General features: G+C 48.1%; 1 protein-coding gene across 1 annotated transcript in view; it reads right to left on the bottom strand.

The window, feature by feature from the left end:
* Positions 1 to 20,436, bottom strand: part of spsb4a (splA/ryanodine receptor domain and SOCS box containing 4a) — a 65,982-nt gene that overhangs the window by 24,898 nt on the left and 20,648 nt on the right. Inside the window, exon 3 of the mRNA XM_080838034.1 lies at positions 12,051 to 13,084. Within this exon, the coding sequence (XP_080694160.1) occupies positions 12,051 to 12,759 (709 nt within the window). The 5' untranslated portion in view covers positions 12,760 to 13,084. The remainder of the gene's footprint in view (positions 1 to 12,050; positions 13,085 to 20,436) is intronic.

Below are 20,436 nucleotides of genomic sequence, written 5' to 3' on the forward strand. Positions count from 1 at the left end.
TTTGCCCAAGAGAGAAAAAAAAGGCATGGCCTGGTCCATACGGTAGGAGGACATGAGACTGGATGGGTATTCTGTGGGTCAGCAGAGAGGACATGAGAGTGGATGTGCCACTGTACCACTTTATTTATACAACGCCCTTAAATTTAATTTCTATTCTTGCCATCAGTCACATAATGATCTGCTTCTGTTTACAGAAAACCTATGCAATGAAGCTGTTCTTCCGAACAGGAACACTTCTACTAGTTCAGTAAGTGACTCTGGGGTTGGGGATTGTGGTTGCAAGGATGCAAGGTTGGATGGATTTCAGCTTGGGTGGCGGCAGGGAGGGGGCAAGATCGCCGTGAGATCGATCCGGCACACTGCTAACAGGACAGGATGGTACACGAGCCTGGCGCCCAACGGTAAAACGACCTGAGCTCGAGTCTATGCAAGATTTACAGGAGCCGCACTGCTACCTCCCTCCCACCCGCCACCGAGTCACATTCCTCCAGAAGGGGCAGAGAGATTGAATCTCTGCGGCCGCGCTACATCACCCAATCCCTCCATCCATTAACATAACTTCAGCCTGATCCGAGCTAATCAAGCTAGGTCAGATGCTCCCACAGGAGCTCTATAGCGGGCCAACAGAACACCGTCCGTCCACAGGAGTAGAAGGTGTCCTTGGTCCTAACCTCGACCTCCCACCTAACCTTTCGAGGCATCATTCTGTCCTTACCTCAACATGCCATCTTACAGTCTTCTCTTAGTGTTAGACTCAACCCTCCATCTAAACCTTGGGGTTCAATTTAGTCCTCATCTTGATGGCTTGGGCTAGGGCTTGATGGCTTCTCAAGCCCTAGCCTTAGGCCTCACACCGAACCCTCGGATATCTCAAAAGCCTTTGGATAGAATTAGTGCCACTGCAGACCTAGGGTTAAGTGTGAGCTTGTATATAATGTATGTGTGTGCTTGTATATGCATATGACATTTGGGTGTGTGTGTGTGTGTGTGTGTGTGTGTGTGTGTGTGTGTGTGTGTGTGGAGGGGTTCCTACAAACAGGGCCTGGGCAGCTGAGAGCCAGGGAAAGGCAAATATAAGCTCTGCAGGCAGGCATGAAGGCACTGCCACCCTCCCACAGTAATAACAAGGCCTGCTGCGTCAGGAACACAATGAGGAAACAGATGTTTGCACTACGCCATTGCTTTCAAATGCTAATTACGAATTGGACTTGGAGAGTGTGTGTGTGTGTGTGTGTGTGTGTGTGTGAATTCTGTTTTATTTTTAGAGAGGTTGTTTGGGGGTGGCATGGTGGGGGTTGTTTCTATGTGTGTGTGTGTGTGTGCGTGCGTGTGTGTGTGTGCGAGTGAGAGAGAGACTAAAATCTGGCAGCATATGTTTGCCGTGCTTTCCCTCTTCCTCGGTGTTGTGTTGTTTGGGCGTAACAATGGCTCTGCAGCCTGGATGCAGGACGTGAGTGGTGGTAAATGCAGCCTTAATCTCAGGCGTAGATGCACATACACCAATGCCAGACTAAGCTGCCAGCATTCGTGAGCTGAAGGACTTGATGAGAGGCTGTGGCTGGAAGAATAGGGTATCGGTGTCAGAGGAACGTGTTACTGGTCCCAAACAACTGATCTGGAATCAGCTTAGAGCACTCACCAACAGCAAATCCCACCCCCCTGAGTGTGTGTGTGTGTGTGTGTGTGTCACACTAAACTACAATGCAATAGTTCCCTAGACCTGAATTTCTTGAAATCTGCTGTGCCAACAGACTGGAAAATGGGATGTGTGCATGTGTGTGTGTGTCACTGTCTGTGTCTGTCTTTGTCCTCGCAGATAACCCCACTACCCAACCAGCAAAAGAAGTCTTAGCATATCATGATCCACGGATCAATGGCACATGCAAATATGCAGAGAACATAGGCAAAATACAGACTACCTCATTCAAAACAGACACACACCTAATCACTTACTCACTCACACACACGCATAGCCACACACACACACACACACACACACACACAGGGTCACTTCCAGTAGACAGGTGTGCTCTTCCAGTCAGTTGAAAAGAACGGGCAGGGTATGGAAATAAACCTGAGCCACTTCACTCTCACACAGACATAATGGCAGTTAAGCAATTCATCAATGTCAAAGCCAGTCACCTGGTGAAGCCTGGAGGAGAGAGCACTGTGGGGCCGAGGACAACGCAGCACAGAGGGGTCATTACAGCTCTATCTGAGCTTCTGCCAATGGACACTTTAGTCCACTCAGCGCTCTTTTCATCTGAATCTGTTTATCACAGTCTGGATACAGCTGACTATGGTTTTTCCCATAATGCACTTCAGGTGAGCAGAAGCACATTGTAGCCATGTGGAGTCATGGAGATGAGAATATCAGAAAAGGAAATCCAACTGTGAAATTACTTTTTAAAAGATTCTCTTGAAAATGAAGAATACGAAGAGCGACTCCATTGTCCTGGCCCCACGTTGCCATGGCCACGATGTCTTTTTTTTTGTGTCTTTCTTTGCAGCTGTCTTTCAGCGAGACGGCAGGTGAGAGAGAGCCTGAAGCGGAGGGAGGGAGGGCGGGCGTTCTTCCCCCGTTGTGTTGCTCACGCCTGACAGAGGACAATCCTTACACCCTTCTGTTCCGCTTCAGTTTTTTTGCTAAATCCACCCACAGGAAATATACAGGAGTCTGTTCTTTCTTTCTCTCTCTCTCTCTCTCTCACTCACTCATCTTCCTCTCAAGCCCTGACTCGTACACACGCCCCTGGTGTGTGTGTGTGAGTGTGTGTCTACACCAGGCAGTGAAAGGGATCAAAGGAGTATTGGGGAAAAAGGAGAAGGTGTTCTGTATTTAGAAGTAGGCCGGTGAGGGAGAAAGGGATAGAGAGAGGAAAGGAGGGGAAAAAGAGACATCAGATTCCATCACCTTGGCTCTAGCGTCTCATCTTCAAACATCTGGGGACCTGATCTCCACCAGTGAGGGAGGGGCAGCTTCTGCTCCGATCTGCTCCTCTGCCTTCCCGACAACCAAGATACAGTCATTGCTTACCAGGTTAAAGGACTTGGAGGATGTTTCAGAATGCTCTAGAAACACTCCATTTTCCGCTCACAGAGCTACAGTGTGCAGTTCTTCAAAGAGGCATTTACATCAGAACAATCTAGAAAAGCACTACAGAACACAGCATTTCCTCATCCGTCCTTTCCTTTTGTGTGATTTACCTGGCAAAACAGTGGTACTTTCTGTTGGGTATCCATTCACCCCTAAACTGTGCTCTTGATAATAACCTAGTGACTAGCACACCCTTCAAATACCACTCAAATACACACACTCACACACACTCTCTCTCTCTCTCTCTCTCTCTCTCTCTCTCTCTCTCTCTCTCTCTCTCTCTCTCTCTAGGCCAACACACACACACACACACTTTCTATCTCTGTATGCACACACTCAAACACACACACATAATCTCTCTAGGCCAACACACGCACACCCACACTTCATCTGTATATTTATGCGCGCGCACACACACACACACACACACACACACACACACACACACACAAACAAACAATCTCTCTATGCCAACATACACAGACAAACACACCATTTCTTGTACACACACAGACAAACCCAAAATGATTCTCTCCGAACACACACACACACACAATATTGCTCTATACCAACACACACCCACACAACTACCTTCCTCAGGTCTACCAGACACAGCCCCCTTCACAGCTTTCAAACTGGCAGCTGCCGTGTCGGCCAATTAAAAACCTTCGTGGTGTGGTGTGGCAAGGCGACTGGCACTAAACGCCCCTTTCAGACGTTCGTTTCCCCGGCAAGCCCTCCAGGAGTAGAGCACCAACATTACCACCAGCTGCTCTCATTCACACAGAGAGGGAGAGGGAGAGAGAGGGGAACGAGAGAGAGAGAGAGAGAGGGAGAGGGAGGAAAAGAAGGAGAGAGAGAAAGAGAGGGATGGGGGACAGAGGTAGGACAGAAGAGGAGGAAGAGGGGGGGGATTATCTTTCTTTTTTTTGAGTAGAGAGAGGTAGACGTGGCACTGGGGGGTGTCTGGGTTTGCCCCCCTCCCTCTTCTTCCATCTTCCCAGGAAGAGTGTAAGTGTGAAAAAGAGAGAGAGAGAGAGAGAGAGAGAGAGAGAGAGAGAGAGAGAGAGAGAGAGAGAGAGAGAGAGAGGCAGAGGAAGGGAGAGAGAGAGGGTGGGAGGAAGGGAGAGATAAAAAGAGGGAGGGTGGGAGGAAGGGAGAGAAAGAGGGAGAGAGGGAGAGAGAGAGAGAGAGAGGGAGGGTTAGAGATAAAGAGAGAGAGAGACAGAGGGGTCGAGAGAGAGAGAGTGGGCAGGAAGGGAAAGAGAGGGGGGAGAGAGAGAAAGAGTGAAAGAAAGAAAGAAAGAAAGCGAGAGGGATAAAGAGAGAGAGCAAGGGGGAGGGAGAGGGAGAGAGAGAGAGCAGGAGATCAAGCAGCCACTGATGTGATTAATCCTGCATGTTTGTTCTCAATTGGCCCTGTGCTGCTGCAGACAGACACCCAAGTGGAGTGGAGCAGGGCTGAGAGCGGGGTGGCAGAAGAGCAGAAGAGCAGAAGAGCAGTGATACATGGAGACAAGAGAGAGAGAGAATGAGGGACGAGGGAGGACAGACAGACAGAAACACACAGACAGATGCATGCACACAGACAGACAGACAGACAGACAGACAGACAGACAGACAGACAGAGACATGTACAGACAGAGAGACAGACAGAGACGCAAAGACAGATGCATGCACAGACAGACAGACAGAGACAGACAGAAATGCACAGATGCCTGCACAGACAGACAGACCGAAATCCACTCACAGGCAGACACACACACCCAGCTGATGTTTACCTAGGACTTCACCGGCCTGCTGAGTAGTGGGGTAACCTGACATGCCTCCAGTATACATCTCAGTCAAGTATCTCTAAGAGTAAGGCCAGACTAAGCCGATTTTCATACTTTCCGGAACGTATTCGGGTTTAGTCAATCGCTGCCAGACAAAGCTGTGCTGCGCTGTTCTACGGCCACACACACCCATTGAAACTGGTGAATATGCTGTAGTACATATGCAAGGCCTGTTGGTGGCGCTGTGAAGGGTGCTACCGGAAATGGAGAAGAAGACTCGTAGAAGAAGACGACAAGTTACAACTAGTTAAGTTGGTGACAGTTCAGTTTGTCGCCAAGTAGTTGACCATACTGTGCCTTATACATTTCCTATGCTTAAATCATCATTGTTCGACCTGTATGTGATGCATTATGTGCATACCTAATGAAAGTAAGGGTTTTCATGAAGTTGCTACTGTGATAGATCGTGTGTATTAAATACCACATTTTGGGCTACCTTCTAGTGCTATTAGTAGTGATTAGCACGCTAAGCGGAGATTTAGCTATGTTCTGTTCTTATGTTGATACGCTGTAATAAAGATGTGTTCAATCCTGCTAAGATTTCGACTGGATGAGATATGAATGAGATCCATGTTGCCTAGTGTAATGTCCACTATTATATGTATCTGGTAATATTAGTTGTGTAATTCAGTGCAGTGTAAATTAGTCCCCATAAAGAAGACTGCTTTGGTAACTCAGTGAATAAAACGTGCCCTTCTTAGATCGTTGTTTGCCAGCCATAAACAGAACAGAAGACTTACATTTTTTTGTTTTTATTGCGATTGGGAAGATGTACGTGACTACTTGACAGCTTCCAGCGTTCACGTGGGATAATTACGTCATCAGATTCGCGGATTCAAACCCGATTTGCGGCCAGACAGGCCCTTATAGCAGGGTAGATTGCAACCTTCCCACTCTGGAGAGGGGATTCTAACCTTGACGGAAAGTAACGCTCCAAATGGCAGATTTATCTGGCCGGGAGGCCAGTTTGTCAAGTTATTTTCCGCAAAAGTATGAAAATCGGCTTAGTCTGGCCTGCCCTTAAATATTTACTCCTGAACACTTCCCCGGCATTTAGACTACATTCATGAGGCCCAGTGTGAGTGCGAGTACATAAGTAAGAATGTGTGAGAGTAAGTGTGTATTCATGTGTATTTGTATGAGCTTATGCTTGTTTGCATATTTGTATAAAGAAGTTAACCAGACCAGAGGGCAACATAAAGTATACTTGCATGATAACGACTGGCGCATGTGATGACTGGGTACTGACACTGGAAGCTTCATGCACAGTGTCATGCTTACACACACACACACACACACACACACACATTTACACACACAAACACGCGCGCTAACACACAGACCCATCCGTATGTAGCCACTCGCCACCACTCTGCCACCATGCACCACTTAGCTAAGTGAAAAGGCAGACTTGCAAACACACACAGGAGCTGACAGAGACACACACAAACACTCTAGCTGGAAGGGGGCCAATGGCTAGCACGTCCCAAATCTCGCACACTATTTCCTCTGCGCCGAGTGAAAATGGTGCCGTCAGTGTCCAATTTAACATCCTCTGTTAAAGGTAATAAATCCTGAACTAAGGACAGGGAAAAACTGTCCGGTCTTTAACCTTTTGGGAGTTAGGCTACAGCTTAATCTCATCAAGTCCAAACAGCCATCACAGCCTGTGCCTATGGACTTAAGCAGTCATGATCGCACACAAAACACAACGACCACAACAATTTGCGCGTGCCCTCACACCCCTGCCCACCCCTGCCCCGAGGGAAGACACATCTGCCTGTCCTCGCACCATCCAAAGGATGGGCCTCTCTTAAGTGGCAGGGCGCTCCACATGTGATGCGTGTCTGTGGTGGGACACTCTTCCAAGAGGGAATTCCTGGTTGCCTGAGCCACTCTGATCTTGGCTGCATTTTGAGAGCAGCTGTCAGGGTGACGACAGCAAGCAGGGTGGGCTTCTGTCTCCCTCTATCTCTCTCTGTGTCTCACTCTCTCTCTGTATGTATGTATGTATGTGGGTGTGTGTGTGTGTGTGTGTGTGTGTGTGTGTGTGTGTGTGTGTCTCTCTCTCTCTGTGTGTGTGTCTCTCTGCGTGTGCGCGTCTCTCTCTCGTTGTGAGCATATGTGCATCTTTTTCTGTGTGTGTGTGTGCGTCTCCTCTCTCTCTCTCTCTCGGTCTCTCTCTGTGTGTGTGTGTGTGTGTATATCTCTCTCTCTCTCTCTCTCTGTCAATGTCTGTCTCTCTCCAGTCATTTTTGGAGCCAACGCGCTTCGAGACACAGAGATGAGAGAGCAGAGGGAGAAAAAGAACATCATTTTGAAAAAAAGTCTATTTGTGATTGAGACGTCTTCCATACAACTATGGAGTGTTTTGAACAGCATCTACACCAAAAAAAAAAAAAAACACTGTTGCTAGCAAGAATGTTTTAAAAATATTTCAGATAATGCTGATGCTTTACATGTTTTTCAGAAGGCTCCACTCTGGGACCCGTTTTCAAAAAATCCCGAAAGAGTAGTTGCTACGGATGTGGAGCCAAGGCACATACAAGAAAAGGAAAAAAAATGCAGATGTTTGCAGACATTCATATTCGTATGACAAAGCCATGCAACCCATTTTATTTAGCCAACAGCTGGGCATACTAATGCGTGCATGGACTCGCTCACCTCTTCATTCTTCCACCAAAAATATCCTTGACATTAAAGTATGGCATTTAATAGGAGAAGAAGCAGCATGAAATATCAAACAGCTGAAAAGATCTGCAAATTACTTAAACACATCAAAGCAACTACTGCCCCCCCAAACCGCTATGCTACTCAATGCCCCCCGCAAAAATAGGGCAGTTTTCTGTTCTGGCAGTCTGTTCTCTCTGTCTGTCCGGGGAAAGAAGGAAGTGTAAACCCTATGGAGCCTGGGTTGGCAGACACAAACTACACAGAACAAACTACACAGCACATTCACTGGTGTTGTCTGGTGAATCAAAGTAAGTCTAATCAGAGTTTTTAATGCCAGGCAAGACAGTGCATGCTGACAAGAGCCTTTTGAGAGAGAGAGAGAGAGACAGAGAGAGAGAGAGAAAGAAAGAAAGCGGACAGAGAGAGGAAGGAGAGGAGGAGGGAGGGATGTTCCTGGCCTGAATTAAACCCCATCCAGATGAGGCATGTCTTTTTTGAAGTCCTTAACACCACGATAGACACAGACACAGATTCACAGGCAGACCATGCAAACAGATTCACATAAACACTCAAAGAAGAAACACACACACTCACACACCTGTACACACTCAAGCACCCGCTCAAGAGCCACGACCACACACACACACACACACACACACACACACACAAACACTCACACTATACAAACACACACACAAACTATACAAACACCACACACACTCTCCAGCTCCCTCGCACTTGTCGTCACACACAGACTTGCCGAAACACTCGCGCACACACTCACTTGAACATGCGTACCCACACAAACACACACACACACAACAAAGCTTGCTCTACAGGGTCTACAAAAGCAGACTCACTCAATCTCTAACTGTTAGCTACACATAGTGTCTGTGTCTATTTGGTTCTCACACACACTCTTAACAGAGCTTGCTTTACAGGCTCAACAAAAACAGCAACTCTCCTCCCTGTGTTTTCTTCTCACACACACACACACACACACACACACACACACACACACACACACACTCTAGAACTTGCTTAAAAGAGTGCACAATACCACTGCTTTTCAATCACTTTTTTTGTCTCTTCTAACAAAAACCCCTTGCCTTTCTCTCAGTTTCTAACTCAAAAGTGTCTGTCTTTCAACCTCACACACACACACACCAATAGCCAATCATCTCCAATACTTCATCTCTGAACACAAACATGGCCCATCTCCTCCACAGTCCATCTACCCTAAAACTCTCTCTCTCTCTCTCTTGCACACACCCACACACACACACACACACACACACACAAACACACACACACACACACACACACCCACTGCTCTCCTCCAGTCTCACACAATCAGCGCTTTCAGGAACAGATACACCGCGGAGGAAACCAGTAGAATTCCACTTATGCTCCCATATGCTGCCACACAAACACACACCTAAAGCACAGCTCAATCATAGCCTGCATGTGGGCATACGCAGGAGATTTGAGGCTGTCTTGTGTCACACACGGCTTCTCTTCCCTGATTGCTCTGTGTGTGTGTGTGTGTGTGTGTGTGTGTGTGTGGGTGTGTGTGTGCTTGCATGTATGAAAACGCAGACCCATACTCTCTTCCACAATCCTCCATTCTCCACGCTGGCTCTCCATGTCACACTGAGCAGTATTGACGCTTGTTGCCGTCTCCGCCTGCCTTCTTAATGGGGCTCTGATATCTCCATTGGCTTGTATCAACAAACGTACCCACCCACACCTAGCTGCATGTTGGATGGAGAGAAATCCAATGGTGGTGGTGGGTGGGGATTGTATGAGTGCGTGTGTGTGTGTGTGTGGGTGTGGGTGTGTGTGTGTGTGTGAGAACCGCTGGCAGGAGGCTGTCTGGATGTGTCACCACTGGTGATGTCTTCTGACATCTCACACATTCCCATACCAAGACAGGCAGGATGGCAGACTTCATTTCCCTGTCTTCTCTCCCCATCTCTCTCTCTCTCTCTCTATCCATCCATCTCTCCCTCTCCCACTCTTTCTGTTGTTTCTGTCTCTTCACAGTAGGAAATACATCACCGTGCTGATACGAGCAGAACCTAATAACTCGTCTGGCTTGCAGAAGCCACATGTGTACTTCTTCACGTACGTGTAGACACACACACCTCCGTTCTCTAAAACACACACACACACCCACACACACAATTTGATATCATTCAGCTCAGTTGATCCATGCATTACATCCTGAGTAACACACCGTAGCTTTGATAAATGAAATGGGCTGTAGCGAAGGTGTTCAGTCATATCTCTCCCAACCGCTCAGAAGAAAGTGCCTTTTAAAGCAGGCCTTTGAAGGATGGCTTTTCAACTTTCAATTCTGAACTGCGTTCCCATCTTCACACAGCACTTTCAGCCACTGCTACGCATCGGCCCGTTCTGAGATGATCACACACCTCTCACAAAAAATACATTCAACGTGACCCCCCCCTACACACACACACACACACACACACACACACACACACACACACACACACACAGCTTTCAAGTGCCTGAATTTGTCAATCTCAAGGTCTGGTCATTTCCATCAATGCAGGAACTCTGACACAAAATCCTATTTAATTAAGATGCGGAATAACCCCCCTCCTGTGTGCTAGGATAAAGCGAACTGCTGCTGAACACTTCCTTAACCTTATTTGAACCAGGCCGCATCAACATGCCCTCGCTGACCACACCAACACGCCTTCCTGGTTCAATCAAGGGTACAGCACTCTTCAGAGGGAGTCACTGGTGTTCAGTACATTGGCAGGAGGCAGTGGGAGGAAATGCGCACACAGACACAGACACAGAGACAGAGACAGAGACAGAGACAGAGACAGAGACACAGACAGAGAGAGACAGACCCATATATACACACACAAAAAAACACACAGGCTCTTCCTCCCAGGAGGGTATCACATGACTGGTACAGGAGGTTGAACAGTGGGATTGTGAAGTTGTTCAAGTTGTTCAAGGAGAACATGTCTTGCTGAGCAACAGAGAGCACCTCAGACACAAGAGAGAGAGAGAGAGAGAGAGAGAGGGAGAAAGAGAGAGACTGCAAAGTAAAAGTGTGTATGTGAGCCAAAGAGAAAACGGTAAGCGGGAGAAACTAAAGGCTAAAAAAAAGATCAGATGCCTCCAAAAGCACACACACACACTCACACCTCACACACAAAAACAGCCAAACTTCTACTCCAAAAGTGGCATATCTCTGAACTCAGACATGATACGTCAGATCTAGGCACCACACACACACACACACACACACACACAGAGCACACAGCAATCAGGGAAGAGACACACACACACACACACACACACACACACACACACAAAGGAGTAAAGCAACCAGTTCCTTCAACCCAGCAGATCCCAAAGTGTGAAGCGAGCCCGCCAGAGAAGCCGGGGAGTTCCAGTGAGGGGGACACAAGCTAACGCTGAATAGACTGAATGAAAGCTCTGAACAGCCACAGGTCCAAGTGGCTCAGTACATCATTAGTATTAATATAACTAACCTATTTCATGATGAGGTTTGGTGATTGTGTGTGTGTGTGTGTAATTATTATTATTAGCACTATACGTGTTGCCAAATGTCTACATCAAAGGATTCGATTTGAAGAACATGCAAATACACATGTACCCATAATTTATTGTTAATAGCAAAGGGGCCTTCATTTCGCTCTGTGTGCGATGGACAACATGTTTGCTAGTGTTGCACGAGACCTTCACTTTACATGACTGACAAGCTATTAGCAAGTTAGACAGACAAACCAGGACACTTTCTCCATTCCGAAGTCCCCACATCAAGCGCTGATCTGAAGTTAAACGCCTTGCATTCACTCTAAAGTAGTGGGTGGGGTTCACAAAGATGACTCATGATATTTGAAGCGTTGACCCAAGACTTGCAAGGCTGAAAAAATCTCTGGAGTGCGGTCACTGTCCTCCACCATGATTCCACTGACTCAGATCAAACCTACACTACACCTGCGCCTGGGAGACTGTTGCTCACTAAGGTAGATGCTGGACAGTAGGCTATTGAACATGGGTTTTTCAAACACATTAAATCAACTAAGGTCTTTATTATGATTTAAAATTAACCTGTAACACTAACCGTCAGTAATTATACTGTGGTCTACCGTAAAACCGGTAACCGTTCCATCCCTAGTGGCGAGTTTCTCATAAATGTATGCAAAGCACTTCTGGTGTAGAGAAAAACACTCCAAAAGTTCAATAACTTATTCAAAGCAGCCAGAAAGGGAGAATAACAGGAGAGGGAGAGCAAACAAAAGGAACCAGATAAATGAACAGAAGCAGATCTAAAGCAGCTTTAAAAGAACACAACATGGATGGAGAGAGAGAGAGAGAGAGAGACAGACAGGAGAGAAAAGGCAACAGATTTAAACAGAATTGGTGTGACTCACGGTCCAGGCCGTTGATGTATCTCATGGTGATCTCGCAGTGCCCCCACACGGCGCTGACAATGGGGTAGAGCTTCTTGCCCTTGAGGCCGCGGAAGGCCACCCCCAGGTACTGTCCATCCACCATGAAGCTGAGCGTGCCCTCGTCCATGTCCAGCACCACAGTGAGCCCGTCGGGCAGCGCGAAGGCCTCCTCGGGCTCCAGGAAGTCCGGGTAGCTGGGCGCCTGCGAGGGAGGCCGGTTCTTGGTGTCGTGGTAGAGCTTGTTGCGCCCCAGGTCCCAGCCCCAGGACTCGGCGTCGCAGCCGACCAGCGCCATGTAGCCCACCGAGTGCAGTGGCGCGTTGCCGGTGGCGACGCCGACGATGGCGTGCGTGCCGCGCTGGCGGGAGGGCCAGTGGACGCGCCAGGCGTGGAGGCCGCGCGTGTAGCCGACGCGGCCGCGGATGCAGTCAGTGCTCTGCGCCACCGGGTGCCGGTGGAAGGTGAGCCGGTCGTCGTCCTTAATGAAGATGTTGAGCGAGCGGTCGTCCGGGTTCCAGGAGTGGCGCAGCTGCAGATCGGGCGATGCAGGAGGCATGTCCAGCAGCAGGTCCAGCCGCGCCGGGCGGCAGAAGTCGGGCCCGCGGAGCTCGCGACGCACAGGGCGGAAGGACGGCTCGCCGCCGCGCACGTCCACCGACTTTATGCTCCCTGAGATCTTCTGACCCATGATGAAGGACAGGGGGCGGTGAGGAAGGGGAGAAGGGGGAGGGAAGGTGCTCCTTAGGGCAGGTTTGTCCTCCGCTGCCCGATGTTACCTCATCAAAGCAGCTTGTGTGTGTGTGTGTGTGTGTATATATATGTGTGTTTGTGTGTGTGTTGATGTTGCTCCTTTTCCCGCAGAAACTGTGCTTTAAGGCAGCCCAACCTTCTCCTGAACACAGATGCGTGCGTGCGCTGGCACACACACACACACACACACACAGACACACGCACACGTGTGCCTGCTCACGTCACACCTCGCCCAGTCCGTCTGCGTCACACAGCCAAGGAACCTGCAAAGGGGAACAAAACACACACAAGTGGCTAGGTGAGTATCGAGAGAGAGAGCAGAATTAGAGAGAGCACGAGAGAGAAATATGAGAAGAATCACCCTAAGGACGATTCTGCTCTTCTTCAGCAAGTCTGTGTGTTAAAGGTCTACTTAGCTGCATATAATAAGTAGAGGCACGCACGCGCACACACACACACACAAACACAAACACACACACACACACACACACACACACACACACACACACACACACACACACACACACACACACACACACACACACACACACACACACACACACACACACACACACACACACACACACACACACACACACACACACACACACACACGTCCTGTGATTCGTCTCCCTACTACAGACCCAAGACCCAACAGCAAAATAAATGTAATCACCACATCAACCTCTTGAAAACAAGACAAGACGCGCACACACATGCACAAAACATCTGAAATGAGTAAGAGCGTGCGCGCACAGACAGACACACACACACACACACACACACCGTAGGAGTAGAGATTTCTGGAGGTGCTTTCATTAAGTAGATGCATATTTAATGGATACCATTTGGAAAGAACAAAAAGTGCAAAAACACACAGACAAAAGTCTGCGAGCACACACACACACACACACACACAAACACAGGAAGGAAGGAAACAAAAATAAGTAATAATTCATATCCAACCCCTTGAGCTTGTGTCGCTTGAAAGACAGACTTGAAGTGTACTTATGGGTGGAGGGGGACAATAATACTCCTACTTCAAATAATAATACCAAAGGGGAAAAAACAGGGTGGTTTCTCCAAAGCGCAGATGCTAAGGTAACACAAGCATTAACAGGAGCATCAAAGCTTCTGAAGGGGAAAACAGAAGTGTTGGTAGATGGAGGAGCGTGATAGCACGCTAAATATACAGCGAATGGGGCGCGCAGTGAAGAGGCCACTTCCTGCTACTGCAAGTGACGCACTGGTGGCTTCCAGGATGAGGACATCTTCCCTGTTCACAGGAACACTCAGACCATTTTACTGGAACACGTAATATGTAACATGTCATGTAACATAAGTATTTTGGGTCTGTGTGTGTGTGTTTGTGTAATTTAATATAATAAAATGTAAACACAAAACATACGCACAAAAACACACACACACAAAAAAGGTCTAGCCTCTGGTCATGCAAGTGCAACCACCTCAAGCTCCTCAAGTGGGGAGGCACAGACCTGAGTAAGAACGCAGACAGCATCCAGACAACCAGACCAGACTAGATACAGAGACTGGGTGAGTGTTTCTAATATTAAAACACGCTAGTCCAGCGGAAACAGACGAGGTCATGAGACAGAAATGGGGAGGCTGGGAGAGGGAGCAGTCTGCAGGCAGCTCTCACACACACACACACACACACACACCTCAACCTCCCCTCACCCACCTCATCTTTATTTTAGGACCCCCCAGCCAACCAGCCAGCTTAAGGCCAACAGACTGAAGTAGTACTGGGGGGTGGGGATCCCCTGCCTAAAACTGTAAGGCAAGGGTTTTCTAAGGACTTGGGACATGACTTGATCTTGACAATAGAGCATGCCATGACTGATAACTAGTGTGTGTGTGTGTGTGTGTGTGTCAGTCTCCTGTTACAGGCCGCTGAGGAGGGATTTTTTTATGAATTGGAAGTCAACAGCCAGGTAAGCAGCTCTGATAACACAACAGATCTGCTGACTGAGTACTAAGGAAGAGAGATGGAAAGACTGGCATGAAAAACAATAAACGAAAAAGCTGCCTCATTTAAAAGCACACATCTGTATCCGCCAACAACCTTTACCCCCCCCCGACCCCGGAGTCATTACCACCTAGACGAGTAGCCGTAGCTGGAGATGGAGTGGAGATGGGTAATGAGCTGATGTGGGCTAAGGAGCTGATGTGGGGTAAGGAGGCTGATGCCTGTGTGTTTTTGGCAGTGGTGGCATCCTGACTGCTGTGCTGGACACATGAGCTAATGATCTTCATTCATTCACTGCTGACTGGGACCAAGGATACAAATCCACTCAATACCCACAAACACACGCAAGCACACACGCACGCACAGTACACCAACATCTGTTAGTACGAGAAACTAGGAATGGGTCTGACCCTGACCTGGCTTAGCTGTGGCGCGTGAGTGAGTGTGTGTTTACGTGTGCACGTGTGTGATTGTGTCTGTGTACGCGTACACGTGTGTGATTGTGTTTACGTGTACGTGTGTGATTGTGTGTGTGTGTGTGTGTGTGTACACATGTACACATGTGTGAGTTATGTGTTTGCTCACAACATTCTCCTGCTGTTGGCAGCCGTTTTTTCTGTGACCTGTGCTTTGCGTGACATTGGGACCTCACCCAGAAGGACCAACACACCGAAAAAACCATCCGATGTCACATAATTCCACTCCACTTTGAACAGAGCCACACACATGCGCACACGCACACACCTCAGACAAGTTATACATCACTAACCCTGATGACACCATCATAACATCTCCAGTCCACTCAGAGCACTACGGCGCACACACACACACACACACACACACACACAACTGAGTGGTTGCCATAGGCACAAAATGAAGAAGAAGAGTGGAAGAGGAAGAAGAGAGGAGAGGAAGAAAAGAGGAAGAGGAAGAAGAGAGGAGAGGAAGAAGAGTGGAGAGGAAGAAGAGAGGAGAGGAAGAAGAGTGGAAGAGGAAGAAGAGAGGAGAGGAAGAAAAGAGGAGAGGGAGAAAAGAGGAGAGGGAAACAAGACAGGATGAGATGATGAGATACTGCCATCAGAAGATGCGTTAAATCTGACTCACATGTGTGAGATTTGCGTGTGTGGGTCTGTATGTCTGCGTGTCTGTGTGTCTGTGTGTCTGTGTGTCTGTGTGTCTGTGTGTGTGTCTGTGTGTGTGTGTGTGTGTGTGTGTCTCTGTGTACTTCACATAAAGTGAGAACAACACATGGCGTCCAAACTGCATGACTCTCAATGCGTGCGTCTGCCTGCTTTACTTTAGGAGATGAGGACTTTCTGACCCCTGTAACCATGGTGACTACAAAGGCGACATACGTGGTCAACGCAGCCCTCTTTCCTGCCCACGGTGTCCCCAGCGACGGTCACTTTGACGAGACGGCAGACGCAGAATCACCATCTGGTGTTTACGCGGCACCGAGCTGGTTTGTCAGGTTTCTCAACACGTTTTCTCCCTCTCTGTCCCTCTCTTATCTCCATGCGCACTCTTTTCTCTGTCCCTCTCTTTGTGCACTCACCCTTATCTCCATGTGCACTCTTTTCTCTGTCCCTCTCTTTGTGCACTCACCCTTATCTCCATGTGCACTCTTTTCTCTGTCCCTCTCTTTGTGCACTCACCCTTATCTCCATGTGCACTCTTTTCTCTGTCCCTCTCTTTGTGCACTCACTCTGATCTCCATGTGCACTCTTTTCTCTCTCCCTCTTTTGTGCACTCACTCTTATCTCCATGTGCACTCTTTTCTCTCTCCCTCTTTTGTGAGGCAAAGTAAAAAAAGAACCACAGCTGTTCTGATCACCTTTCCCTTCAGATTGGTCTAGCCCAGCGGTTACAGTGCAGAAACAGGCCACACACACACACACACACCACACACACACACACACACACACACACACACACACACACACACACACACACACACACACACTTCTATGCCACTACGTCAGTTATAAAACAGACAAGCCCTTCCTGCCATGGAAAACATCAGGTATATGAGTGACTTAAGTCAGAAATATGCAAACTCTGGTACAAGCGTGTCTGTGAAAAGCTGCATCAGCATTTTAGGAAGACAACATCTTAGTAGGCCAAACAGCAATTTGCAGCCTTGTAGAAAATCCCCATCTGTCTACATGGACAGTTTAAAACGTTTTATTTTCAGTTTGATATATTTGTCTGACGCTTGTTTTTGATCTCACTGACGTCTGATAGCGCACGATACTCCAGGATGACGCAGATTACACAAACACAGGTCTCGGAACTGCCCTGGAAAACACACAAAGACAGTGAATCGAGGACATCCAAACCAGAGTCGCTGTTTCTCATTATGCTTCTCATCCTCTTTCCTGTACACAAACACAAACACACACACACACACACACACACACACAAATATAGTTCAACCGAGGACGTAAGTGCCGTCTATCACTTAGTTTCTGGTATGCTGTTTAGAAACAACCAAAAAAATAAAACACATGGAACATGTCCAGTTCTCTAGAAGTTTCCCCACAGAGGTAATCCAGGCCTGGAGTCAGTTCCAGTGAAATGTGTGGGAAACCAGTAGTCTTAATCATCATCTTCGTAGTCATCGTCAGTTGTCTGTACTGCTGATCTGACCTGACAGGGGTTTCCTGTCCACACAGAAACCGCTTCTTTGTGAAGCTTGGGTATTTTCACATCCCCTCCATTGCCCTGACTTTCTTCTCCGTCTCTCACAGGAGGGACACTCTGAAACCTCCAAACAGTGTTCCTACAGCAGGGACTGCACAGTGAAGAGGTAGGTGCAGTATGCATGCTTCTCCTTTATGAGTACTGAAAACACTGGGTCTTCTCTAACGCTCCACACCGTCTTTATTTACACTTAGGCTACTTATTGCAGATGCTTCCAGGGCCACGTTTAGTGGAAGCCTACAGTTGTCCAGAGATTATTATAAGATTATGTTCATTTTAAACGTAAACAAATAGTATTATGTGAAGTGACTTACTCTAATAGTTTAACTTTTTCGTAAAACGTAATTAACTCCAATAATACTAATAGGTGCTGTAGCGTCTGAGCTAGGACACGGCATGTCAGGGCTTGTCCTCAGTGAAGGCTAGCTGGAGGCTGAGCCACCATCTGACGGGTTGCTGATGGGGAGATTCTGCTGTGTGAGGGTTTGCCTCTCCGTTGGGGAGGTGGCTTGTCCAGTTTGGTCCACCAGCCATCCATCATCCTGACCACATAGGCCTGCAGTCACAAATATCAGTGCGTGTGTGTGTGTTGGGGGGGGGTCCACACTGTGTGAATACACACACACAAACGAGGAGCATTTCCTAGATATGTCTATCAATAATCACTTAATTGCTCTTGCTCTCTCTCTCTCTCACTCACTCACACAAGCACAAACAGCACCTTCTAGATGTATCCATTTTTACTCAGTTCACACACACAAACCCATCTCCACACAAAACAAATCCAAAAACATTATTGACACATAAATCCACCTGGATTGTCTTATCCACCCACACACATCCCTTTCCGCTTTTCTAATCTCCATCTGCCTAAACAGTCAGTGTGTGTCATAGTGAGTGCTTGTTATGTGAGTATGTTTGTTGAACCCAATCTGCTGAGGTGCCTATTTAGCTCCTGTGGTACAGCTTCACTCAGACTTCAGTCACTCAGTCACCAGTCTGTCCAGGGCCCTGGCTTCAGTCAGCACAGCTTCAAGGCCTGACGCTAACACTAAAGGCTAACGTTAGCGCTACAGCAGCATTATTGGGCAGCCTGCACTGTGCTGTGCTAAGCTGAGCTTGGCCAGTCGTGCTTTAATCCTCTGCAGCTCAATCTGCTGCTAGTCACAGCACTCACTCACTCACAAGGTCTGCATGCTGGAGACGCATACACACACAAGAACACAAACTCAAGCACACACGTACAAAACACACACACACACACACACACACACAAACTCACGCACACACACACACACACACACACACACACACACACACGGCCACCAAGAAACCGTCTGTCAGCACCACACCTCCACAAGAAGGCAGCACTCACAACCTCCTTTTTTATATAGTATTTACTTTCTCTATTTCTGAACTCCGTTAGCTCTAAATCCAAAGCTGCGGGGAAGTTCATCCTCCAAGAGATCACGAACAGAGAGAAATAGGAGAAAGAGGAGAGAAGAGAAAGGAGCAGAAGAGAAGAGTGGAGAGGAGGGGGAGGAAGAGAGAGAGAGAGAGAGAGAGAGAGAGAGAGAGAGAGAGAGAGAGAGAGATAGAGAGAGATAGAGAAAGAGAGAGATAGAGAAAGAGAGAGTGAAAGAGAGAGAGAGAGAGAGAGAGAGAAAGAGAGAGAGCGAGAGAGAAAGAGAGAGAGCGAGAGAGAGAGAGAGAGAGAGAGAGAGCGAGAGAGAGAGAGAGAGCGAGAGAGAGAGAAAGAGAGAGAGCGAGAGAGAGGCTCTGGATGAGAATTCAGAACAGTGCCAACACAGCACAGATGAAACAAATGAACACAGAGCCACACATGTGGCACACTTTTCAGCGTTGTGTTCTTCACAGTGCTGATTAAATCAAAGATGCAGCGTGCACACGTGCACACACACACACACAAACCACACACACACACACACACACACACACACAAACACAGTGTTGTCATCTCAGGCATGGTGGCTCTGACAGAACAGGTTTAAAGCCTTTAAGACTTGGGGGAAGCGATCGTTAAAGCATCAGTGAGAAAATGTGCTGTCTGTCTGATCTGTTTATACGAGAGACAGAGAGAGAGAGAGAGAGAGAGAGAGAGAGAGAGAGAGAGAGAGAGAGAGAGAGAGGCCCTCAACCCCATTAGAGGTATTAAAGGAGAGGAGAGATGAAGAGAGGAGAGAGAGAGGATGGAAGGGAAGAGAGCGGTGTCTTCTCTAAGGCAACTCTTAATCTCCATGCCGACAAAGAAACTAACAGACCCAGCAACCACACACACACACACACACACACACACACACAGAGTTCTGTTCTCCACCCTCTACACACATGGCTTGGTTCTCTACCCACCTCACACACACGCACACAAAAGGACTAATCTTCCCAATAAAGCATTAACCACCTACGTTCGGTTTTCAGTTTGTTGTTCTTTTTCTCTGACACACACACAAACACACACACACACACTTACACAGACACACAGTCTTTGCTTACGGTAATAGTGTTCTCCTCAGTGAAACTCCAGCAAACCTTCCATCGGTTCCGTCCACATTGAAAGTGAAGGGGTGGATAACGGTAATCCAGAGAACGAGAGAAAGAAAGAAAGAGATGGAGAAAGAGAGAGAGAGCCCAGAGGCTATGTCCCGTCAAAGTAGGGGCTAAAGAACAGAGGGCCTGTCCCCGCAGTTGAACCCCCCCACCCACCCCCCTCCCTTTCTGCCCAAGACCCCCAGTGTCCGCCCGGCAACCAACCAACCACCCAGTCCCGCTCTGGTTGCCACGACGCCGGCAGGGCTTCCCCCTTTTACTGCTCTCTGCTTTGGCTGAGCCGCTCAGGGAGTGAACGGGTTTAAAAGAGAGGGTAGGAGAGAGACGAGAAGCGGTCGGAGCACTGCCGGCTAG

Source organism: Sprattus sprattus (genome assembly GCF_963457725.1).
Source record: "Sprattus sprattus genome assembly, chromosome: 4".
NCBI classification, from domain to species: Eukaryota; Metazoa; Chordata; class Actinopteri; order Clupeiformes; family Clupeidae; genus Sprattus; species Sprattus sprattus.